General features: G+C 43.4%; 1 protein-coding gene across 4 annotated transcripts; it reads right to left on the bottom strand.

The window, feature by feature from the left end:
- Positions 1-250: 250 nt before the first annotated feature.
- ZSCAN20 (zinc finger and SCAN domain containing 20) lies at positions 251-24,011 on the bottom strand. Of its 4 annotated transcripts, none has more exons than XM_050747408.1 (8): positions 23,915-24,011; positions 17,018-17,544; positions 8,078-8,264; positions 7,536-7,612; positions 7,121-7,205; positions 5,029-5,706; positions 3,140-3,568; positions 251-2,540 (listed from the first exon to the last, which is right to left on the bottom strand). In XM_050747408.1, the coding sequence occupies exons 2-8, from the start codon at positions 17,432-17,434 to the stop codon at positions 1,282-1,284; spliced, it is 3,132 nt and encodes a 1,043-aa protein (XP_050603365.1). In that variant the 5' UTR covers positions 17,435-17,544; positions 23,915-24,011; the 3' UTR covers positions 251-1,281. The 4 variants fall into 4 exon arrangements, with proteins under 4 accessions (XP_050603365.1, XP_050603285.1, XP_050603464.1 ...); XM_050747328.1 differs by having other exon boundaries at positions 23,911-23,987; XM_050747507.1 differs by having other exon boundaries at positions 3,140-3,565; positions 23,911-23,987.
- Between the last annotated feature and the right edge of the window lie 1,611 nt (positions 24,012-25,622).

Genomic DNA, 25,622 nt, shown 5'->3' with positions numbered 1-25,622 from the left:
AGATGACCATACATACCAGCACCTTCCACCTCAGTCCTGGCATGGGGACCAAGAACAAAGCTTCTGCTTGCCAAAAGGAAAGGCCAGACGGGCAAAAATATAGGGACCCCAGGCTTCTGTTAGGGTTAACCTATGATCAGCCAAGCGTGGCAAGAAGAGGACTGACCGCTGAGAAAAAAGAGAACTCTTAGATCCCATTTCCTTAGCCAAAGCAGTATCTTATTGGAAGAAAAATTACTTAGGCCACATATTTTTCCCAATCTCAACCCACCTATATCTCTCACCCATATTATTGAGAAGATGGAAACTTGCATCAAGTATTTTGATAATAGCTCATCCTTGCTCAAATCATTTCACCAATTCTGAATATCCCAAGTCCTTTAATCCTTAGGGATTCTCAATTTCCGTATTTGTTTAAAAAATTCAAAATGTAGAAATTTTATAACAGGAAGTGTGTCTACAAAGTGCATTGAGATTCTGGCCCCTAAGCTACCTAACATGAATGGGAATTCATTATAGCAATAAGAGCACAACAGACTCAAGACAGACAGATCTGTTGAATCCTGCCTCTCCCACTTACAGATGTGTGACCAGTGCAAGTTACTTAATTTCCCAAGCCTCTAGGAAATGGGGAGAAAGTTAGTAGTTATCTCCTGGGGCTGTTGTGAAGATTAAATGAGATGATGTATACAAAGTTCTTGGCACAGAGCTTGCCAAAGAGCAACAACTCAATAATCACCAGCCATTGCTGCTATTAATGATTCTGTAATGATGTCACTGTTCTTCCTACTCTGTGCTGAGCTCACAGTGGCCTGCTCTAGGCCAACTCCTCTCTCACCAGAATCTCAACATTCTCCCGAGGATATGCCCCCACTAAGAAAGTACGAGAACCACTGCTGATGGGCTGGATTACACATGGACAGTGTGAAGGCACAGTGAGAACTTAGAATCACTGCTCAGGACCACTGATTTAACTCTAACCTCCTAAGTTGCCAGTTTGGCTCAAATACTGACATAGTTCTTACATGACAGCAAATACAAGGACAGTCTGAGGATTCCGTGTGGGTCTTTACAGAAGAAAAACAAATTACACTTAAGCAAAGTGCCTTCAAATCTGGATCCTTGGTATTTGTAATTCACTTCCAAATTACCTGGTTTATACCTAGATAACTTCCCTGGGTACACACCAAGCTTAAAAATTGGAAAGTTTCTCTCTAGCATACATCTTATGATATAAGATATACACACTGAGTCCTCTTTTGTTGTTAGGAAAACTGTCCCCTACGATGCCTTCCCTCCTGCATGGGTTCTCCGGTGAGCACTGAAGTGGGAACTGTTGTTGAAGTCTTTGCCACACTCTGTGCACTTGTAGGGTTTCTCCCCTGTGTGGATTCTCTGGTGAATAATAAGACTGGAGCTCTGGTTAAAGCATTTCCCACACTCTCTGCACTTATACGGCTTCTCTCCCGTATGAATCCTCTGGTGAGTAATGAGGTTAGAACGGTCACGGAAGAATTTTCCACACTCAAGGCATTTGTAGGGCTTCTCTCCTGTGTGTACTCTCTGGTGTGTAATGAGCTTGGAGCGCTCACTGAAGCACTTCCCACAGTCCACACATTTATACGGCTTCTCTCCAGTGTGGGTGCGCTGGTGGTTGGCCAGGGTGGAGCTCTTACTGAAGCTTTTCCCACATTCAGCACATTCATATGGTTTCTCTCCTGTATGGATTCTTTGGTGACTAATGAGGGCAGAGCTCTTAGAGAAGCTTCTTCCACATTCAGAACACTGATAAAGTTTCTCCCCTGAGTTTGTGCTGTGTGCTCCAGGAGAATTCAAGTCCTTACTGATACTTTGAGGTTGTTCAGGAGACGTCTCCTCTGTAGAATTCCTCCAGTGAGCACTAAAAGATGGGCTTTGGGCAAAGTCTCCCCTGGGCTCACTACACTGGTCAGGATTTCCTCCCAAGTGGATTCTCTGATGTTTCAGAAGGTTTGAGCTCTGGTTGAAGCTTTTCCAACATTCTCCACATTTATAGGGCTTTTCCCCCGTGTGGATTCTCTGGTGAGTGATGAGATTAGAGTGATCGCTAAAGCTTTTCCCACATTCAAGGCATTTATAGGGCTTCTCTCCAGTGTGGATTCTCTGATGGGTATTGAGGTTAGAGCGGTCACTAAAGTTTTTTCCACATTCAAGGCATTTGTAGGGCTTCTCACCTGTGTGGATTCGCTGGTGGGCGATGAAGTGGGAGCTCCGACTGAAGCTCTTCATGCATGTGTCACACTTGTAGGATTTCTCCGCAAGGTACAGGCCTTGATGGTCAATAAGTTTTTCTAAGTCCTCTTCAGAAGAACTTTCTTGCCACCGTTCCTGTGAGGGATTTCCCCACTGCCCTTCATCTTCATTTTCATTTTCACTGTCTTCTCCCCAGTCAAGAGGCTGGCAAACAGCTTCTGTAGGACATTTTGATAAGGCTCCAGGCAAATCCTCAAAAATGTCCTGCTCTGAAATCTGGTCTTCATCCTCATGCCTCATTTCAAAACCTGAAAAAATGGACAGAAATGCAGTTTTTCTTCACTCATTAGTTAGCATATGTGTGTGTGGGTGTGTGTCTGTATCGTACATCTGTGAATTTGGCTAACATGAATTTGATTCTTATATCTTATATCTCACATCTTATAAATGTGACTAACATGAAATTGATCAAGTTTTGGTACATACAAATGTTTCTGTCCTGCAGAGCTGAGGAATGGACTCTGGGACATGGTGACCTCACCAAGTGAGCCATGGGGCTCAGCCCAGCAGCCATAGCCAACCTGTTTCCCTGGAAAACTCCTCTATCTTAGTACTCAATCATGAACACCTCCTCCTTCTAGTACATTCCATATATCCTGTGTCATACTGGATTGAATAAAGTCTCTAACTGCCCAGATATACCTAGTAAAAGATAGAATGACTGACTGACTGACTGACTGACTGACTGACTGATTCACACAAAGCTTAAGACTGGATAATCTGGTATCTTTTTCCTATTCAATACCATTCTCTCTTTTAGTTAAGACACAAAAGGTAATGAGCCTGGCTTCCTCACTCTCTCCACATGCCCACGGATTTTGAGAACATCCAGTTACTCCAGGCTTACCCATGTCTGGGGCTTTAGGACACAAGGTTGGAGGTTTGACAGCATCTTCATCGGCCACCTCACCCCAGGCCTCCTGGGCATCAGTCTCAGCACTGCTCTGCCCACACCTAGGGAGACCTGCAGCCTCCCGGACAGTCCCCATGGACCTGACTGCAGTCCGAGCCCTCATCAGTGAGTCCAGTTCCTCATAGAAAGGACACGTCCCTGGTGGGTGGCTGCTCTTGGCTTTCCGGTAGCTTCGAAGGAGGTTTTTGAATCTGTAGCGACACTGCTCCAGTGTCCGCAGGAAGCCCAGAGCACACAGCCGCTCTGCGATGGCCCGGTACACCTGGCTGTTCTGGTGACAGGTGCGAAGCTTTTCCGAGAATGGGGACTCACTGAGAATTGCCAGGAAGGCCTTGGTCTCCTCATAGCCCCAGTGCACACCTGCTGTCAGGAGTGAAGAGTTGAGAACTGTGAGACTTAATGAGATGTGCCTAGGTCATCAGAGAATAGAGTCACCTGCCCTTTGAAATACCTAGAACATAGGCATGTCAGAAACTATCCAGGTACCTGGGCAATATCCCTTTGCTTCTCAGGGGCATGCTAGGACAGTCAGCCAGAGCTTCCCACCCTCACTCTCTTCTAAGAGATTCTATTAACACTTCAAGTCTTGGCTGAAGGTGAGGACTTAGGTAGTCATATTATATCAGTTATATCAGGTGATCCCATGCCCCTGGCTTTGCTGATTAGTTCAGGGAAAAGCCTGTAACCGGGATGCATGTGATTTTCCCCATATTCACTCAATACCTGTCCTCTATTTATTTTATAAATTTTTTTTTTTTTTTTTTTTTTTTTTGAGATGGAGTCTCACTTTGTCGCCACGGTAGAGTGCAGTGATGCAATCTCGGCTCACTGCAATCTCCACCTCCTGGGTTCAAGCAATTCTCCTGCCTCAGCCTCCTGAGTAGCTGGGGATTAGAGACGTGCGCCACCACACCCAGCTAATTTTTGTATTTTTTTTTAGTAGAGAAGGGGTTTCACCATGTTGTCCAGGATAGTCTTGATTTCCTGACCTCATGATCCGCCCACCTCAGCCTCCCAAAGTGCTGGGATTACAGGCGTGAACACCTGGCCATAAATTCTCCTTTTAATAAAACATGAAAACTGAGAATTCTTAAAGATTAGAGACATAAATGAATTTCAAATAGTCCTGCAAGAAAGGCCAAATGAGGACACACTTTCCTCCTTTGCAGAGGAATGAAAAAGAGGTGGTCTAGTCTCAGCTCCTCCGCAGGAAAGTGATGTAGCCCAGGAAGGCAACCATGTAAAACCGGCAGGCAGGAGCCACGGGCTCTGATCCGGGCTCTGCTCCTACCTGTGTGTCTATAAGACGCCTCATCTCTTGGACTTCCATGTTTGCACCTTTACAATGACTGGGTGTTTCCCAGACATTGATTATTCAAGTCTACGCTGTCATGATTTCTGCCATTATCTGTTCAATATTTCACTCGCCATCACTCTTTACCCAAATTTGCTATCTGTGAAATCACAGGTTGATGCACTCATACAAATTAAGAGAAATATATAAATACAAGAATGTCAAGTTCATTCATGTAACGTCGATGATCATCCCATACTACCAGTGACACACTTTTGGAAATACCAGATTCACTCTTTGAGGCCCCTTAAGGCTTTAAAAATGTTTCCTTCTATAACTAAGAAGACTTTTGCAAAGAGACTTGGTCACGGGAAAAGAGAGTTGGAGTTTGAGGATGACCTAAAGAACGTAGCTCTTCCCTCTAATGGCTTCAGTCCAGACTTGCAGCCTGTGCCCTGACCTCAGGGAATAGCAGTCTAGCTGGTAGGAGGGTTGGAATCTGAATCTGACTAAACCCCGATGTTCTTACCAATACGGCTCTGGAACAGGGCTGGGGCCCCTGCAATCCTGGGCCCCTGGGTAGACTCATCAGTGACCAGGCCAGCACCGTTACAGTCTTCTGCCATTTCTTCAGGCTCCCAGCCCCCTTCCTCCTGCTCATCCATCTCTGCATCACTATCCCCGAGCCTGGGGAGTGCCACGGCCTCTCCTGGGCCATCTGTGGCTCTGATGGCTGTCCGAGCCCTGACCAGGGCCTCCAGCTCCTCATAGAAGGGGCAGGTACCTGGTGGGTGGCTGCTCTTGGCTTTCCGGTAATTCCGTAGGAGGTTTTTGACCCTGTAGCGACATTGCTCCAGTGTCCGCAGGAAGCCCCTTGCCCTTAGCCGCTCTGCTATGGCCCGATATACCTGGCGATTCTGGTGACAAGTCCGGAGCTTTTCAGAGAAAGGAGACTCGCTCAAAATTGCCAGGAAAGTCTTGGTCTCCTCATAGCCCCAGTGAACACCTGACACCTTCATGTCCTCCACATCCCACTGGTATTGTTCCTCCCAGGCTCTTGAATCCCTCCAGGTCAATGCCTGAGCTGGCTCATTATCCAGGCTGTAAGCTGCAGTGCTCCTTTTCCCAGAATTTGTAAGACTTAGACCCCAAAACTCTGGTCCTTGCTCTTTCTCAGAGGTGATACTTGGTTTTGAAACTGGAACTCCTACAAAAGGAAGAAGAGAAATGACAGAGTAGAAACAGTCTGCTGAGCAGCATGTTTGTCCAAAATCTCCCTGAAACTTCTATATTTTCCTTGCAAGAGGCTGACGAGAAATTCCCATGCTGATCCAATAAAATGTCTGCAGGAATAGGGAGAGAGAAGAGGTAACACGACCACCATATGAGAAATGTTAAGTGGCCTGTTTGCTTGGTTCATTTGTTTGTTGTTGTTGTTGTTATGAAACATGAAACATCATATAAGAGTGACTCATTGGTCCACAGATGGGCACATGACCTAAACTGGCCCAATCAGACTGAACTCCACAGCTGGAGGAAAGGGGGGTGTGTGTGTGTGTGTGTGTCTGTGTGTGTGTGTGTGTTAGTGAGTCTCTGTCCTGCTAGGCATCCATTGCCACCACCAGCATCTATCTTTTGACCATGAAACAAAACAGCTTTAATATGGAGCTAACACTGAGGATGGCAGACAGAAAGAAGAACAAAGACCCACTAGGACATTGCTCAGCTAATTTGTACTGTGGTTGGAGCATGTCCTCCTCAGGACTTCTAATAATGTGAGAAAATTAATTTCCTTAATTTTAAAAGTTAGCTATGTTTAAAGGACTGCTATCCCAACAGCTCCCAGCCCTAACAAAATAGGAAGCCTCTAATTAAAATAAATACTTGAAGAAAACTAGATGAAAAGGGTTTCGAAAGGCATAGGGACAATCTAATTCAGCATTTCCCAAAGTCTGTTCCTTTGAACACTATCTCCCCCAGATACCATGTGTAAAAAGGGGTTCCACTGTCAAGCAAGTAGCCAGTAAGCTTCTGGTATCTAAACTTACCATGAGTCACGCCTATCAGAGTCTCTTCTATTTCAGCTATTCACGTGTCTAACTCCCCGCACAGTGATCCCGGGCTCCACAGGGAAACGGCTCCCTATTATTTGACTTGCCACATAGGAGTGCCCACAGAGAAAGGAGTCTGTGCTGGTTATATGGGCTTCAGGTATTTTGGACTCTGTGACATTTATTCCTTCTGGGTTTAATTCATTGGTCTCATGGGTTTAGTTCACTGAAGTCTGCCTGAGAGAGAGATCCTATTTACAATGCTGAAAAAAATCAGATTTCTGAGACAGCAGGCCAGGCCTGGCCCCTGGTCTGTGGTGAATGGACTGAGGTAAGGAAGTTAATATGCCCAGAGAGGGCAGGCTCTTGGAAGCCATCCTGCCACCCCATCTCCAGGCAGCCTCCATCCCTGCCATGAGAGTGCTGGCTACAAAGGGCAAGTCTTCTTCCTATGTCTGAAATTCCAGAGACTGCAGAGCCATGATTCTTAAAGGAGTGGCAAAACCCTCTTTGGGAACTGAGTGTATCAGAAGCATGACAACATCACCTTCAGAGGGCACATCTCCTTACCCAGGTACACGCTGTTCCCACAGTCGTCTCCTGGGGGTTCTTTACAGAGCTCCTTCTCAGCATGTTTGCCAGGGCCCAGGGCTTCCTACGAGATGCACAAGACAAGGACCCCAAACATCACTGACCTTTGACAACAGCCTAGGAACCCTAGCAGGCCCCAGGAAAGATGATGGGAACAGAGGGATACCATGTGTGAAGCTGGTATCATAAGGAGCAGGATGGCCGTTTGGTTTGGTACATACATGTGTTTGGGGATGTTTGGGGCGCAGCAGACTGGGGGTGAAGGGCAAAGGCTAACACCCTGGGCCTCATGCCCTTTTGCTGAGTAGAGGTCATGGAGAGAGAGGAGGAACACTGGGTGGGCAAGAGCACAGGAGCAGCAATGACAGGAAAGGAAGAACGAATAGCAGCTTACCTGGGACTCAGCTGTCACCTCCCAATCTCCAACGCTCCCCATCTTTGGGAGAGTAGGGACTCGGGGAGTGAGGACAGCTGAGGAAAAGAAAAAGTCTCTGAAACCCAAGCTCTGATTCCCAAAAAATCACCTCCCTCTGAGATTGGCTTTCCAAAAGTCACACTTGGATCAAGCTGGGGCTATCCCTATGGCCAGTGCAGACTTCCCCTTTATTTCTCTTCTAGAGTGTGTAGCTCCTAAGCTGCTGTGAGTGGTGTGCCACGTGTCAGGCCAGCCCTGACCTCCTGTGGTCACCACCCACTCCTGTCCCAGCCTGCACCTGCTGCAGGACTCCAGCTACAGCGGGACATGCTGGCATCACCCACAGCCACAGCCTCTTTACGACGCTTGCTTACTTCTCAGTAAGTGTGCCCACCACACTGCAGCCTATCCCTTGCCTTGAATTTTGCACATCCTTCTTCCCCATGCACCCTTCCTCACCTCCCATTCCTCTCCCCTGCAGAAGGCCTCATTCCCTAATGTTCTCAGATTCTTGTACTCACCACTCTCTTTCAAAGGCTGTGGTGCCATCTTGGCATTTAGATGATTGGGAAGGTCAGGGCATGTATTCTTCACCCCCTTCTTCTGAGACTGTCCCTCAGGCCAGGGATCCATTGGCTGCGGCTGGAAGCTCTGAGATTCTTCCCCTGTCTTTAAGGGCCTGGTCTCTTCTGTATACAATTCCAGTTCCTACACACAAATAGCCAAAATTCCCACTCATCAATTCAGTAAGCCCCGCTTCGGTATTTTGAGTATAACTGTGGTCCAGAGGCTAACAGGCTCTTTTAAGATCCAAAATGACTTGAAGTAGGATGAGAAAGCCATCAGAGTGAGTTCGGTAGGTAGATCAGCATTTATACCACCAAATGAGAACTGTTGAACACACGGTGGCTATCCAAGTGTTTCAATGAGAGTGCCACTGTTTAAAACATTTTTGATCCACAGAGATAAATTATGTAAAATTTGTGTAACATTAAAAAATAACCCATAAGCATCAAAAATAGGTTGCTTAGTTTTTAAGTGATCAAAGAGAGAGAAAAGTTACCAAGTTGCATATTAAAAGGCAAAGGGAAGCATAAAAACAGGAAAAAAAGATAAAATCATAACACCAAATGCAATTGCTCTAAATATCTCTGCTGAAAGACAAAGCTATTTTTAAAATAAAAATTTTTAAAAGGGCAAAGAATTATAGATGGAGACTGGGTGCAGTGGCTCATGCCTGTAATTCTAGCATTTTGGGAGGCTGAGGCAGGGGAATCACTTGACACCAAGGGTTCAAGACCAGCCTGGGCAACACAGCAAGACCCTCACCTCTATAATAAATAAATAAATAAAATTAACCAGGTATGGTGGCACATGCCTGTACCCCCAACTACTCAGGAGCCTGAGGCAGAAGGATCACTTGAGCCCAGAAGTTCGAAGTAACAGTAAGCTATGATCATGCCACTGCACTCCAGCCTGGACAACAGAGTGAGATCTTGTCTCAAAAAAAGAAATTAGCTGGAATTTTAAAATAAGATAAAAGTACGTGTTGTTAATCTTAAACCAGAATGACACGCAAAAGACAAGGCACTCTAACTCAAAAGGAAAAAGGAAGTGGCAATTTTCATTTCAATGTTGGATTTCAGGCAAAAAGAAAAAGGTACTCAGAGATATAGAGAAGATATTTAAAACAAAAAGGAATAATCAACTAAAATAGCATTACCCAGTCAACTTCATCAATCATACAGCTAATTTCTTATCTCTATTTCTCAGCTGGTTCCAAGTTCAGAGGTAGAGAGGTCAAGGTGTTATCCTGGCTGTAAAACCTCAACAATATAACAATCTCAATACTTTATAAAAACACCTAACTTTTAAAAATGTATTTCAATTTTTTTTCAATAGATAATAGACTCACATGGTTTAAAAACAGAAAATACATACAGGGGTATATTCAGTGAAAATGCCCCACCCCCATCCATCTCCATCCCGTCGATCCTGTTCTTTTCCCCTCTTCTCATCACAGGAAATCCATGTTCTTCATTCTTTTAGAGTTTCTTTCTAGATACAAGCAAATGTAAATGTGTATTCTTAGCTTCCCTCTTTTGTATACAAAAACTTATGACTAGATATACTGCTCTGAGTCTTATTTTTTTGAACCAAAATAACAACAACTATCTTCATTAACTTACTGAGTTTGCCAAACTTAGCTGTAAAACTTTTTTGGTTGGCCTGAAAATCCAAATCCACTCACAGAGAAGGACTTTTACCATTGAGAAGACATATAGGAATGGGCCACGAGCATCAAGGGCCATTCCAAATAAGAAGATCCACCAGTGTCCTGTGTGACTTCACAGGGAGAAAACATCTGCTTATCAATCAATCTTCTTATATGGTCATGTTAAAAAAAATTCACTTTGTTATCATTATAATCTACAGAGGAACTGTGTGACTAAATTCAACAACAATCTTTACTCTCAACCCCAGTTCCTCCAACCATTACCATCCCTAAGCAAAGACTCTGATTCCATGGATAGTAGTTTTGGACACAGAAAGAAGTAGATTCAAGTGACAACCAGGAGGCAAAAAATTAGTAGGTCAAACTTCTGGTTTCCAAGAAGTATGTAGAGTCTAGAATTTGCCACTCTAGACTCTACAGTAACAAGTAAAAAGCTGAACAAACTGAAAAATCAACAACTCTTCTTAGATCTGTCAGAGAAGTGAGGCCACAAACCACTCTCCCCAAAATTGGAGAGACAAACAGGTGGAATCAGAGAATCACAACTTAGTGGAGCAGAAGCGTCTATGGGAACCAGTGCCGGGGAGAAAAACCTAAACTGTAATTGATGAACTGCTGGAAGGACAGTGCGGACAACTCTGAGAGGTAAAAACTCCAGGGCACTTAATTACTGAGCAGGGGCACATTTTCATAAGTTTTATCTCCAGGAGTTCAACCAGATCCTCACAGTTAATATCAGAGAAAAATCTCTTCTTGCTTATGGCAGATGGCAGGAAAAAGGAACCATTTTGAAATATGCCAGGGCACGCTGCTCTTCTTAGTAATGCCTGTCCTCAGCAGAAACTGTTTTACCAAAGCCTAACCTAACTGTCGGAAGAGAAATATGCGATTCCAGCTCCCTCTACTCTTCCACATGGAAGATGAGAAATACCCAATGCAGCCCCCTCTAGGCATCCTGTGCCACCTCAGATGGGGAAAAAATTGGGAAGCACTGGCAAAGGTCAGAGTCCAGGGACACAGGTACACCAACATAAGACCTAGAAAAAAGAAGAGCAAATTAAATCCAAAGTAAGCAGAAGAAAAGAAATAAAAATTAAAGCAGAAATAATGATATTTAAAACAGGAAATCAATACAGAAAATCAACAAAACCAAAAGCTAGTTCTTTGAAAAGATTAATAACATCAATAAGCCTCTAGTCAGACTAAGAAAAAAGACAGTCCAGGCACGATGGCTCACACATGTAATCCCAGCACTCTGGAAGGCCAAGGCAGTGGATCATTTGAACCCAGGAGTTCAAGACCAGCTTGGGCAACATGGTGAAATCTCATCTCAACAACAACAAAAAATATACAAAAATTAGCTGGGCCTGGTGGTGTGGTCCTGTAGTCCCAGCTACATGGGAGGCTGAGGCAGGAGGATTGCTTAAGCCCAGGAGGCGGAGGGTGCAGTGAGCCAAGGTCCCACCACTACACTCCAGCCGGAGTCACAGAGCAAGAATCTGTCTCAAAAATAAAAAAGAAAAGAAGACAGAAGACAAACTATTAATATCAGAAATGAAAACAGAGATATCACTACAGATTCCATGGACAATGAAAGTATAATAAAAGAATATTATAAACTACATAAAGGTTAATAAAGGAATATCTGTGGCCACACACTTGATAACCTGGATGAAAAAGACCAATTCCTTTACCCACCCAATCTGCCAAAACTCACACAAAAATAAACAATCTGAATAGGCCCATATCTATTAAGGAAATTGACTGAATAATTAATAACCTTCAAAACAGAAAGCACCAAGCTCAGATGGGTCTACTGGTGAATTCTACCAAACATTTAAGGAAGAAATTATAACAATTCTCTACTATCTCCTCCAGAAGATAGAAGCAGAGGGAATATTTCCTTATTTATTCTATAAAGCCAGCATTTACCCTAATACCAAAACCAAAGAAATTACTTACAAGACAAGAAAGCTACAAACCAATATTCCTCATGAACAAAGATGCAAAAATCGGCCAGGTGCGTTGGCTCACACCTATAATCCCAGCACTTTGAGAGGCCGAGGCAGGCAGATCACAAAGTCAGGAGTTCGAGACCAGCCTGGCCAACATGGTGAAACCCCATCTCTACTAAAAACACAAAAATCAGCCAGGTGTGGTTGCGGGTGCCTGTAGTCCCTGCTACTCGTGTGGCTGAGGCAGGAGACTCACTTGAACCTGGGAGGCAGAGGTTGCAGTGAGCTGAGATCATGCCACTACACTCCAGCCTGGGCGACAGAACCAACGAGATGCCATCTCAAAAACAAACAAATAAAAAAAACGATGCAAAAATCCTCAACAAAATATTAGCAAATCAAATCCAACAATGTATAAAAAAGAAATTACACACTACAACCAAGTGGGATTTATCCCAGGTATGCAAGCCTGGTCCAACATTTGAAAATCAGTTAATGTAACCCATCACATCAACAGACAAAAAATGAAAAATCACATGATCATATATTATATCAACAGATGCAGAAAAAGCATTTGACAAAATCCAATACACATGATAAAAACTTGGCAAACTAGGAATAGGGGGGAACTTCCTCAACTTGATAAAGGACATCTACAGAAAACCTAGAGCTAACATCCTACTTAATGGTAAGAAACACAATGCTTTTGCACTAAGACCAGGAAAAACGCAAGGATGTTCTCTCTCACTATTCCTTCATACTGGAAGTCCAGACTAATACAAGATAAGAAAGGAAACAAAAGGTACGTAGATTGGGAAGAATGAAAAAGACTGTCTTTGTTAACAAATGACATGATTGTCTATGTAGAAAATCTGAAAGAATCAACAAAAAAAACCTCTGGGAACTAATAAGCAGTTATAGCAAGGTTGCAGGGTACAAATATGCAAATATGCAAAAGTAAATCGCCTTCCTATATACCAACAATGAAACAAGTAGAATTTGAAATTAAAGGCATAATAACATTTACATTCTCCTCCAAAAAAAAAATGAAGTATTTAGGCATAAATCTAAGAAAATATGTAGAAGATTTACATGCGGAAAAAAAGAAAGGCGTCAAAGAAGAACTAAATAAATGGAACGATATTCCATGTTCACAGATAGAAAGGCTCACTGTCATCAAGATGTCAGCTTTTCCCAATTTGATCTACAGATTTAACGCCCAGTCAAAATCACAGAAGTTTATCTTGTGGATATCAACAAACTGTAAAGTCTTTTTTGTTCATTTGCTTTTTTTTTTTTTTCAATAGCAATGGGGTTTCATCGTGTTACCTAGGCTGTTCTCAAACTCCTGGGCTCAGGCAATTCGCCTGCTTTGTCCTCTCAAAGTGCTGCGATTACAGGTGTGAGCCACTGCACCTGGCCATGTGCAGTTTATATGAAGAAGCAAAGACCTGGAATAACCAACTCAATATTGAAGGAGAAGGAAAAAAAACCAAAGGACTGACACACCTGACTTCAAGATTTACCATAAAGCTACAGTAATCAAGACAGTGTGGTATTGGCAAAAGAATAAAGTGCTCAATGGAACAGAATAGAGACCCCAGAAATAGTTCCACATAAAGACAGTCGACTGAATTTTGATAAAGGAGTAAAGGAAATACAGTGAATCAAAGATAATGTTTTCAAAAAATGATACTAAAACTGGATATCACATGAAAAAAAAAAAAGCTTATATCCTTCACAAAAATCAACTCAAAATGGATCACAGACCTTCATGTTAAATGAAAAACTACAAAATTCCTAAAATATAGGAGAAAAATGAGATAATGTTAGGTATAGCAATGACTTTTTAGACACAAAATCAAAGGCACAATCCATGAAAGAAATAATTGATAAGCTGGACTCCATTAAAATTAAAAAATTCTGCTCTATGAAAGATACTGTCAAGAGAATGAGAAGACAAGCCACAGACTGGGAGAATATATTTGCAAAACACACATCTGATAAAGGACCGTTACCCCAAACATACAAAGAACTCTTAAAACTCAACAGTAAGAAGACAAACAACCCAATTTAAAAATGGGCAAGACTTGAATGGTCACCTCACCAAAGAAAATATACAGATGGCAAGTAAACATATGAAAACATGTATAACATGGTAGGTTATTAGTGAATTGCAAATTCGAACAACAATAAAATACCACTATCTACCACTAGAATGGCCAAAATCCGAAACACCAAATGCTAGCAAGGATGTGGGGCAACAAGAACTCCCATTCATTGCTAGTAAAAATGCAAAATGGTACAGCTACTTTGGACTACAGTTTGGCAATTTCTTACAAACGTAAACATACTCTTACTATATGATCCAGCAATCATGTCCCTTAGTATTTACCCAAATGAACTGAAAACTATGTCCACACAAAAACCTGCATATGAATATTTGCAGCACCTTCATACATAACTGCCAAAACTTAGATGGAACCAAGAGGTCCTTCAGTAGGTGAGTAAATAAATAAACTGTGGTGCATCCACACAATGGAATATTATCAAGCATTAAAGAGAAATGAGCTAACAAGCCATGAAAAGACATGGAAGAAATTTAAATGTATACTACTAAGTAAAAGAAGCCAATCTGAAAAGGCTATATACTGTATGATTCCAGCTATGTAACATTTTTTAAAAGGCAAAACTATGGAGACAGTAAAAAGATCAGTGTTGCCAGGGGTTGGGGGAAAGGAGGAATAAACAGGTAGAACACAGAGGGTTTTTACAGCAGTGAAGCTACTCTGTATGTCACTACAGTGGTAGACACATGTTACTATGTCACTATAATGGTAGATACAGTTTATAATAGGGTTTTTAATGTTATACATTCTGTCAAAACATACAGAATGAGTAACATTAAGAGCCCTAACATAAACCGCTACTTTGAGTGATGATACTGATGTATCGATGTAGGTTCATCAATGGTAATTAATGCATTGCTCTGGTGCAGGGATGTTGATAGTTAGGGAGGTTTGTCGGGGAGGGATGTGAACTCTCTGTACCTTCTCCTCAATTTTGCTGTGAGCCTAAAACTGCTCTAAAAAATAAAGCCTGTTTTTTAAAAATCCCTGTGCACCTGATGGAGCGGGCATCTGAGGGAGAGGGGGATTCAACAAGATGATGATGACAGAAGAAACAAGGTAACAATCACAAAATAGCAGAGCTGAAATATCCCTTTTAGGAAACTATCTTAGGGGACATTTAGTCCTGTAGGCACCAACCTTTTTCAGGTGGTGGTTCACTGTGACGAATATTATAACTATATTTCATCCCGTTATTAAGACTTGAAAAATTTTACTTGCAGAGAATGTAACTAAGTTATATATCTTGCAATGTAAGATCATAAGCTACATTTGCACCTGAAAAAAACAAGCTCCTCTGCTACTTGTCCATTTGTTTTGAAATTTGTGAGCACTCAGGAGCAAGTAGGAAAGTTTAAAAAAAAAAAAAAAAGTCACAGTAAAAACAAAAATACATAATAGAGAAGATTCCATTACCTTATTTTCTTCTCAATTTTAGAAGCAGTTCAACTTTTGGTCAGCTCACAGGGCCATAATTTGTGAACCTTTGGTCTAGTCCAACCCTCTCATTTTACAGATGAAGAATTATAAAGACCCTGATTTAAATCAGTTTTCATCTCTGGGTCTCAAGTTCTTTATCTTCCAACTCTGAAGCCCTAAAACTCCCATTTGTTTCTTCACTGCCACTTAAGACAAACAGCTGGTTTCTTTAAAGGAAATAATATAGGGGGGTGGGGTGGTATACTAAAATAAGGCACGCTCTCTTATACTTAGTTCTGTAACTTTATATATTACTCTCCCTATCTCTTCAATCAGTTTGTAAAGGAATCCAAAGAGCAAAGTCACAGTTCTTAAACTTTGCTCCCCCAATCTCACACTGTATAGAACTTTACAGTTTAAATGTACAGAAAACCCCTGCCATTTGCAAGGGATATGTTCCCAAACCTGTAATTTCCCCCAGCAAAATGTGGGTAAGTAAAATATCACAAGAATTACTAACTATAACAAGTGGAGAAAAACAGTCATGTTTAGATGAAGGTTCTGGATCCAGCCAAAGGATCTGTTCTACGTATACCAGCTTTGAAGCAGGATTCAAAATTTGTGTCATAGCAAAACTATGCATTACATCATGGGCCTTCGGTGGTCACTTGCAAATTGTTGAAACTGCAAATGTTAAATCCATACTTTCATTTCCCTTACCTCAGCTCTATCACACAGTTATATAAAGTTAGATAAGTTACTGATCTCTCCATCTGTGTTTACCCATTTGACAAATGGCAATGATAATAGCACCTACCTTACTGGACTGCTGGGTTGATGAGGGACATATATAAAAAGCTTAGACCAGTATCTGACACACAGTGAGTGCTCACAAAATGTCAATTAATATCTCATTTGAGCCTTATGGCTCAAAGGTATTTTAATTCCCATGGTTTGCAGAGGAGGCATCTGATATGCGGTAGAAAGAACAATGACCTTGGAACCTAAGGATTTGGCTTTAGGCTCTGGTCTACTCACTGATGACCTTTGTGGGCCACTTGGCATTTTGTTTGGTTTCATCTGTACTGTTTGTAGAGACAGGGTTTCGCCATGTTGCCCAGGCTGGTCTTGAACTCCTGAGCTCAAGCAATCCACCTGCCTCAGCCTCCCAAAGTGCTACGATTACAGGTGTGAGCCACCACTCCTGGCCAACTTCTTGGTTCTTAGTTTAATCTATAAAATGGGGGCAACAGTACTATTTCTGTCTATCTACATTACTGCTATAAGCACTCAGAGAGATCACATATGTAAAAAGGTTTTGTTAGGTATAAAACACAAGTTAATCATATTGTGAATATGGTAGTGGGAGGCAGTCTGGAGTAGTGGTTAGGCATACAAGCTTTAGAGTTAGAATGCCTAAGTTCTAATCCTGACTCTACCATCTAGCAGCTGTTCAGACCCGGGCAACTTACCTATCTTTTCTCTGTCTCCGTCTTCTCACTGGTAAAATCAGGATAACAGTACCTATCTCATTAAATTGTTGACAGGACTAAGTGGGTTAACACATGTAAAGCACTTAGAACACTGCCTGGTATACAGTAGTGGTCAATAAGTGTCAGTTCTCAATAACTATTGTTATTTTTATTGTGAATCTGGCAATTATTAACCTAGTCACAACCCCACTGCCTTGCCTGACCCACTCCTTGGAAGAGAATGTCTCACCGGCTGTCCTGCAGTCCTGGTCTCTCGGTGCCAATCCTCCACCAGGGCCACAGCCTCCTCACCACTCTCAGGGTGGCGTGACTGCACCCAGGTCTGGACCTCCCTAGGCAAGATAGTCAGGAACTGCTCCAGCACCAGCAGCTCCAGGATCTGCTCTTTGAGACGGATCTCCGGCCTCAGCCAATGACAGCAAAGAGCCCAGAGCTGGCTGAAGGCCTCATGGGGTCCAGCTGCATCCCTGTATTGGAATTGCCTGAAGCGCTGGCGGGAGGCCTCTGGGCCGGAGACAGAGTCGCGGTCCTTCTCCCGGAGTTTGGATTCTGATCCCCAAGAGTCCTCTTCCAGTTTCACAATCAGGAGTTCTTCAGGCTCTGGCTGCAGAGACGCCTGGGCTTGCGATTCCAGGGCCACAGCCATTGTCTACCTTAGACGCCTCACTTCAGCTGTGCTGTCCTCATCCAATGTCTTCCTGCACCTATGGTGAGTCCTTCAAGAGGCTCCTAGAAAAGGGACTGCTCCCCAAAGCTCTAAGGTAGAAAGATAAATGATAGAGTGTAAGCAAAAGGATGCAGAAGCTTCATTATCCCCCTTACCCCATACCTTCCGTCACCTTTGCATGGGGGCAGAAGTGCTAAGAGATGCCCCTTTCCCATAGGCAGGAAGTGAGGCCACAATCCCGCACCAAAGCCAGTAGCACCTACCTTACTTGATTGCTGGGCTGATTAGATGAGGGATATATATAAAAAGCTTAGACCAGTGTCTGACACACAGTGAGTGCTCACAAAATACCAATTAATATCTCACTTGAGCCTCCCACTTTGGAGGAAGACAGTACAGTATTCAATCCTCTAGGTCATGACTGAACACCTTAGCCTGGCATCCCACACCTCCATGATCTGGCCCAGTATAGACTTCCTCCCTCCTACAAATGTCCAAAGTCCAACCTTCCCTCAAATTGGGTTCCAAATGTCACCCCCTCCATAAGGCCTTTCTTCCCGAATCTTAAAGCTTGATGTTCTCCTTGCAAAATCCAACAACTCCATGCTATCCCCTGGTCATCCCACCCATTTGGCATTATTCACCATCCCTATACGTGACTCCTAAAACTCCAGCAAGGACCTGTTTCCAGATCTCCAGACCCCAAAATCCAAACTCCTTCATGACATTTCTACTTGACTGTCCCTTAGGCACCTCAAACTCAATGAGTCAAAAACTGGATTCGTTATTTTCTCCTGCAATCATGTCTGCCTTCTGAAGCTCCCCCTTCAGTGAAGGCACTGCCATCAAGTTCTCCACACCAGAAACCTGGTCATTATCATTCTCTAAGATCCAAATCAATTCATCACCACGCTGTGTCCACTTGGCATCTCCAACTCCAATGCTACCACTTCAGTACAGAGAATCATCATGTCTTCCACCTCATCAGTCTCCTAACACGTCCCTGCCTCCACTCACCTCACCCCAACCTCTGCTCTATTCTTGGCACAACAACCAAACTAGATCAAAGCCTGACTACACCACCTCCCTGCTAAACACCCTCCAGTGATCTCCCATTTCCCTCAGGTTTTAAAGTGCAAGCCTTACCCAAGTCTCCAACTCATCTCTTTACCATGGTCCACTAGTCATGGTGCTCCAGAAGCACAGCTTCCAGATCTTACACCAAGCTGCCCTCTGAACCTTCCCCTCTTTGGGAAGGTCTCCTTTGGGAATGGGTTCCTCCCTTCCTTCAGCTAGCAAGGTCTCAGCTTAAATTGCACTTTTTCCATGAGGCCTTCCCTGCAACCTGAAACAAGATTCAGTCCTCGACCGCAAGCTCCCATAGCATCTTACATGTTCTCTACCATAGCCCTGATCATCCTTTACTGTAATTTTCTTACCCACTAGATTATTAGCTTCCCAAGAGACCTAGCACAGTGCTCAGCACATATAGGGAGTACTGAATAAATGATAAAGTCATGAATGATCGACTAATGATGATGGTGTATCATTAAGCAAGAATTACAATTAATCCCTTTCTGTGCACACTAGATAAAAAATAAATGACCGTCCTGCTCATGCCAAAAGGAATTCCTTTCTCTTTTATTTCCATGTCTCTGTGACACTTACCACTTTCTACACTGTATGAGACACTGTATGAGAAGGATATGTGTATCTATGTTGTCCCCAAGGAGATTACAGCCTCTCTGATGGCACCCATGCTGGGTTATCTGAAAAACTGAGCTCACTGTGTTGTCCCAACAAGTCTGGGTGACAAAAAAAAATGCCCACTCAAAGGAGATCATTAGCTGCTTCCAAGTAGGAATGACATAACTGAATTGCGAATGGAGAGATGGTGGTATTTTTCATTTTGGGCAATCTGACCGGACTGAAGAGAAACAAGGCAAGGGTAATAAAAATTAAAGTATTGCCCTAAAGGCCTCCATATACTTAGGAAGAGGCCTAAAGCACCACTCATGACTACCTGGCAACTTCCTACTCATCCTTCAACTACCAGCTCAAGTGTCACCTCCTTTGATAGGAGTTCCTTGACATGCCCTTTTCATGTCCTGCTCTCCAAGAATTGCCTCCCTAATCCTATATCCCCAAAGCAATTGGTACATACCTCTAATATAGGTATTATCCTACACTATTGTAGTTACCAGTTGCTACATCTGACAGCCCCATTAGACTATATTACTAGAACCAGTATTGTATGTTACTCATTGCTGTATCCACAGTGCTCAACCCAGTATCTGATAAATAGCAGGGCCATTAAAAAGTTTTATTACTATTTATTAAAATAATAAACCTGGTATATCAAAAGCCTGATGGGATACGGATGATCCATAATTTATATTAAACTAAAGAATTCACCTTTCATGAAATTTCTTTTTGAACCACAACCTTACTGATGCATGAGTTCAAACATATTTCTGTCACCCTCTCACACAAGGAGTAATTCATCAATCATTTATAGAGTACCTGCTAAACCCTGTTTGGAAGCTACAGATCTAACAGTAGCTGGGACTGACAGTCCCTACCTTCAAAAAAATTACAGTCTAGTGAGACAGTCAATAAGCAAGCAAAGACAATTGCATTCCTGCATAAAGAGGACACCACAACAAAATAGGCAATTAGCAGTCATACCAGGCCCAAAGCTCAGAGTCTCAGATAATAGGTATTTTCTCCTGGAAAGACTTGAAACTCCCAAAGGTTTGTTTCAAATAGAAATCGGAAAGCCCCAGGGACCATATATCACCATAACCTTTTCCAGTCTAAGGAAGTTAGACTGAAGTATGGATAGCAGGCTATTGTGGGGAGAGAGAGGCCAACGGAGTCGGCCAACAGCCGGTTGACTTCACACAGAAGTGAACAAGGGAAAATGGACCAGGGCATTCCTCGGTTCCCAGATGACCAGGAATATCGAGCCTCATTAGGACCACCAATTTCTAAGAGTACCCCTTTACTGAGTGCCCACAAGGTGCCAGGCACAGCGCTGTGTTCCACATTCATAATCTCACTGAATCCTCCAGGCAGCAACTGGAGTCTCATTAGGTGTTGAGCTGCATTTCACTGACCTGTAACTTCCACTACAAAGATCAGAAAGAAAGAAAGAGGGTTGGGCGTGGTGGCTCACACCTGTAATCCCAGCACTTTGGGAGGCTGAGGCAGGTGGATCACAAGGTCAGGAGTTCAAGACCAGCCTGATCAATGTGGTGAAACCCCATCCCTACTTAAAATAAAAAAAAATAAAAAATAAAAAATAGCTGAGCATGGTGGCTCGCACCTGTAATCCCAGCTACTTGGGAGGCTGAGGCAAGAGAACTGCTTAAACCCAGGAGGCGGAGGTTGCAATGAGCTGAGATCAAGCCACTGCACTCCAGCCTGGGCAACAGAGCAAGACTCCGTCTCGGGAAAAAGAAAAAAAAAAAGAAAGAAAGAAAGAGAGAAACAGCATAATTTAAATAGTGCAGACAGTTCCGTTCACTATCTGTTCAAGAATAAGCATGCGGTGATGGCACCAAGGACTTTGCTATTCACCAGGTTGGTCTTGATTCCCTCGTGCCTCTCTTTCCACTGAGGGTGAATAAAGTGTCTTTCATATTACACAGTCCCTAACACAAGCCAATTCTCATCTAATGTTCAAACAAGAAGCCCGGCTGTGCTGATTAGTTTATTTATTGAAAGGCAGCGTGTTAGTTTCTGAAATGGCTCCTTGCCAAAGGATTTTCAAGCTAACTGTGATTTTTGGCTAAAGTGATTTTCACCCTTAGAATATAAATATCTGTTAAGGTATGACTGTACTATATCCTCAATTATCTAAAGGGAAACTGAGTGTTTATGAAGATTTACTTAAGGTTACACAACTAGCAAGTGGCAGAGTTAGGGTCTAAGCCCAGATCCCTTTTCTCTAATCATTTTTCTTAACCACGTCCTATAGCCTCCTCTATATGTGCTAGTCATCCAAACTCCTAAGATGAGAGTGGAAAGAACGTTAAGGCAGGTGTGAGCAGACTGGGGTTCTAATTCCACTCCTGCCACTAATCAGCTGTGTTACTTTGGACAAGTCATGTAGCCCCTGTGGCTGCCTAGTTAGGCTGCAGCTTACAGCCTGATCCTACTCACCAGCTGCCCTAGGTTCCTTAATTAGTATGACGGGGTAGAGCAAGGGGGAAGGAAACTACAGTCAGTGGCTACAAGTTTAAATGGGTATAAGGACCTAGCAATGTAAATGAGTCAATGACTGAAGTGAACTGGGTGGGCACTACAGCCAACTATAGAGTGCCAGGGGAACATATGCCCAGAATATTCCTAGGCCTGCTAGTTTTTCCAAAACAAGCTAGCACTCTGGATTTTTAAATGTTGGCAAGCAACTCAAAATTATTTCATACACTATGAGATTAAATAAAGCATGATGGTGGACTTCATTCAGCATGGGCTGTCGCTTTGCTACTTAGCTTCAGCTAAGTGATCTCAAAGCTCTCTTTCAATATCCACAAAGACCTAGAAAGAGTACAGAGGCTCCCAGGTGATGAGGGATAAGTGCTGACTGCCATCAAAATCAAGATCTCTTTACAAACACAGGGAAGCTGAGGGGCATCTTGACTCCTAGGGTAGTAAGTATGAATGTGTCATGAGGAGCCCACTCAGTGAAAAGGGAAGAGAAGATGCTCTCCAGTTCCATGGGAAAGGCCAAGACTGGTCTTCGACCTCCAAAGAGAAAAAACTGGGAACTCTCAAAGGCTGTCAGGCCCATCTGGCTGACAGTCCAAGCTACGGCTTAAAGCAGGCTGACCTGACCTCATACATAAGGGCTTAAGTTCGGGAGAGCAAATAGGTTTCATTTAAAGCAGAAACTTCAATCAACTGGAAGTGGCTGCCTAGAGTAGTGTGCTGAGGGCTCTGAGTACTGTGAATATGTGCTGTGAACCAACCAATTAGCCATGACTGCCAGGGACACAGGAAGGGGCACTGGCAGCACACATTCCATGTATTTGTCACCCCTGGCTTAAACTCCCATTGGCAATGAATCAGCTTCAGCTTCCAGCAGATAGCCCTGCCAGGCAGGGGAAGACTAAAGCTCCTGCCCTGGAAATCCACTGGAAACAGAAGTCTTCAAGGCTGGCATAGCAAAGCTTACCCTGCATGGTCTTCATTCACACATACATCAAGTATTTACTGCTTTACATCAAGTGTTTACTGCTCTAGACTGGGCAATGGGGAAATAGAGGTGACTGAGACACTGTTCCTGTCCTGGAGATGTTCACAGTCTAGTGGAAGAGACACACAAGTCACAGATAATTATGATCAAATGTGGTAATAGGAGAATTTATGGAAGCTGAGGGTTGGGGGTGACTTAATTTGCTTAAGGAAATTGAGCAAAGTAAGAGTTGAATTTTTTTTTTTTTAAGTTAAAGTAGTTCTCTTGGCAAAGAAGGTGAGGGACAAGGAGACAATATTCTAAGCTGAGAGAACAGCGTTTATAAGAAAACCAAATGGCCTACCCAGGAAATGAGGAAAATCTTGACAGCCCTGGAGTGTGAGGTGCATGAAGATTAGGCTGCAAAAGGAGTTTATGAAGGACAATGTGTTTGGACTTTACAGGTTATGGGAGGCAATGAAGGTTTTCAAGCAGAAGGCATAATCAGATTTGTAAGTTAAACAGATAACACTAGGTGCAATGTGTGTGTTCATGCTGGGAAACTGAAAAGGCTTCTGCAAAAACCCTACAAGAGGTCGACTGAAAATAAATTAAAGAAATTGAAAGACCGGAAGATCCTTGGACGTGGAAGAATGCAAGAGGAATCAGAGGGTAAGTAGGTAGGTAGGTAGGTAGGTAGGTAGGTAGGTAGGTAGGTAGGTAGGTAAATGGGATGATGGTGCCAGTGACTTCCATAAGGCATAAGGAAAGAAGTGCAGGTTTGGGGCAGAACACAACAGCCAGTCCCATCCACTGGGTTCCAGAGGTAACAATCATTAGGGAGGTAACAAATTAGATATGCTTGTTCTAGACGGGAAGGTTGAGATTGAAACACTATTTTTAAGGTCAGGCTTCAAGCTCAGGCCCTCTTCACTTCTTGCCAGGGCCCCAGAACCTCTATCCTTTCCTCTGTGGTCTCCAGACCTTTCTATGGCTCTCCCACCTCCAAAACCTCCCTCAACCCCCTACCTTCAGACCTTTCTAAGGCCCTCCTCATTCCCAGGGCCCTCTGTCGCCTCCTCATCCCCGACCCCTGTATGACCCTTCCCATCTCCGGCCGCTGCATCCTCTGACCGTCCCTCACCCTCCACCCCCACATATAAGCTTCTTTCTCCACTCTCACCTTCCCCAGTCCCCTGTGTCACCACCACCTCCTAAGTCTCCAGCCCAGAGCCTGCGTCTCAGCTGCCCCCGCCCCGCCACCCGGACTCACCCACCGAGACACCCACTTCACAACAGGGCGGAAGTGCTCCCGGGCTGGTGCAGGGAATGCTGGGACGCGGAGTCCGAGCGGCGCCACCCCGGGAATGGAACGTCTGAGACCACAATTCCCAGAAGGAACCGCGCGAGCGCCGGTGGGCGGCCCCCTCCGTTTGCTGCCTTTCAGACGTCTTCAGCCAATAGATATGTCATCTTCTCACGGACCGTGGCACTGGAACAAGTCGGAATGGGCGCGACACATGGGGGCGGGACCTGTTGCGATCCCGGCCTTTTCCATAGGCTCCCAAATAACAGCACTGCCCAATGGGAGGGCACTCGAGCAGAAGGGGGCCGGGTTCTATTGAGGAGTCGAAGTGAGAGCCTCAGACCCCGAGAGATCAAAGCAGACAGAATAAGAAATAAGAAGAGAGAGTGACTAGAGGTGACCAGCCCGATAAGCAGGAGAGAACTGGACAGTTGTAGCTTCAATTTCCAGCTTACAGCTAAGCTGTGTGCCTTTGGAAGAATTCTGAACCTCGTTCTCTTCACCCTTAAAATGAGGGTAGTAATGACATCCATGTCACAGGGTTTTGTGAACCTTCAATGAGCTAATACACCTAAAACGATTAGCTCAGGGCCTGGCTCCTAATAATGCACAACGATTGTTAGCTATTATTATGTAAATCAGTTAGTACAGAGCTTGGCACTTTGTAGGTGTTGGAAGAATGTTAATCATTATTACAGAATAATCCTCATATAAATGCGTTTGCTCTGTACCACTGTGAATACTTTGGGGCATGAACGATCTAATATGGTGTTGAGAATGTGGGCTTTGTAGTCAGACACGGATCCAAATCCCAGCTCAACTACTTCCCAGCTATATGGCCTTGAACAAACTACTGCATCTATGTTGTCTTTGGAATTTTCATCTATAAAATGCAAGTAATGTAAGAGAATTTACATCACAGGGTGTTGTGAAGGTTAAATGAGACGATTTAGGTAAAAGTCTCTGAAGTCAAGCTGCTTGTGTCTGAAAGTTCTTACTTTCAAATGAAGGATGCAGGTCTTACCACTCGCTAGTTGTGAAACCTTGGGCAAATTACTTAGCTTCTTTGTGCCTCCATTTTCCCATCTGTAAAATGGGAATGATAATGCTTGCCTCTTCCTGAGAGGGTTGTTGAGAGGAATAAATGGGAGAGGGTATGTAAAGAGCGTGACACATGTCTGATACACAGAAAGTGTTTAATAATCATTAGCTAGTCCAGGCACGGTGGCTTGTGCCTGTAATCCCAGCACTCTGGGAGGCTGAGGCGGAAAGATCGCTTGAATCCAGGAGTTCGAGACCAGCCTGGGCAGCATAGTGACACCTCGTCTCTATTTTAAAAAATAGAAAATACAATAAAATACTTAATCATTAGCTATTATTTGTATTATCAATTGCTATGTGGCTTAGGGAAAATTGACAATACCTAGCATCTGGTAAGGGCTCAATGCATGTTGGCTAGTATTAAAATAGGAGAATTCTTAGTTTTAATGACCTAGTTTAAATTCCTTCTCTGTGAAACATGTTCCAACTTATTTGTAGTAATAACTCATGTGATTTTACTCAGTAAACATAATAACAACCTGTAAATACCCCTTGGTGTTGAAGTCTCACAGTAGCCCTATGAGATTGGTATTGCTTGCTCCGCTTTACAAAGAGGGAATGAGACTTAGAGAAATGAA

This window comes from Macaca thibetana, chromosome 1 (genome assembly GCF_024542745.1).
Source record: "Macaca thibetana thibetana isolate TM-01 chromosome 1, ASM2454274v1, whole genome shotgun sequence".
Classification (NCBI taxonomy): domain Eukaryota; kingdom Metazoa; phylum Chordata; class Mammalia; order Primates; family Cercopithecidae; genus Macaca; species Macaca thibetana.
The sequence above is the reverse complement of the archived record's forward strand: the minus strand, read 5'-3'. Positions and strand labels throughout refer to the sequence as shown.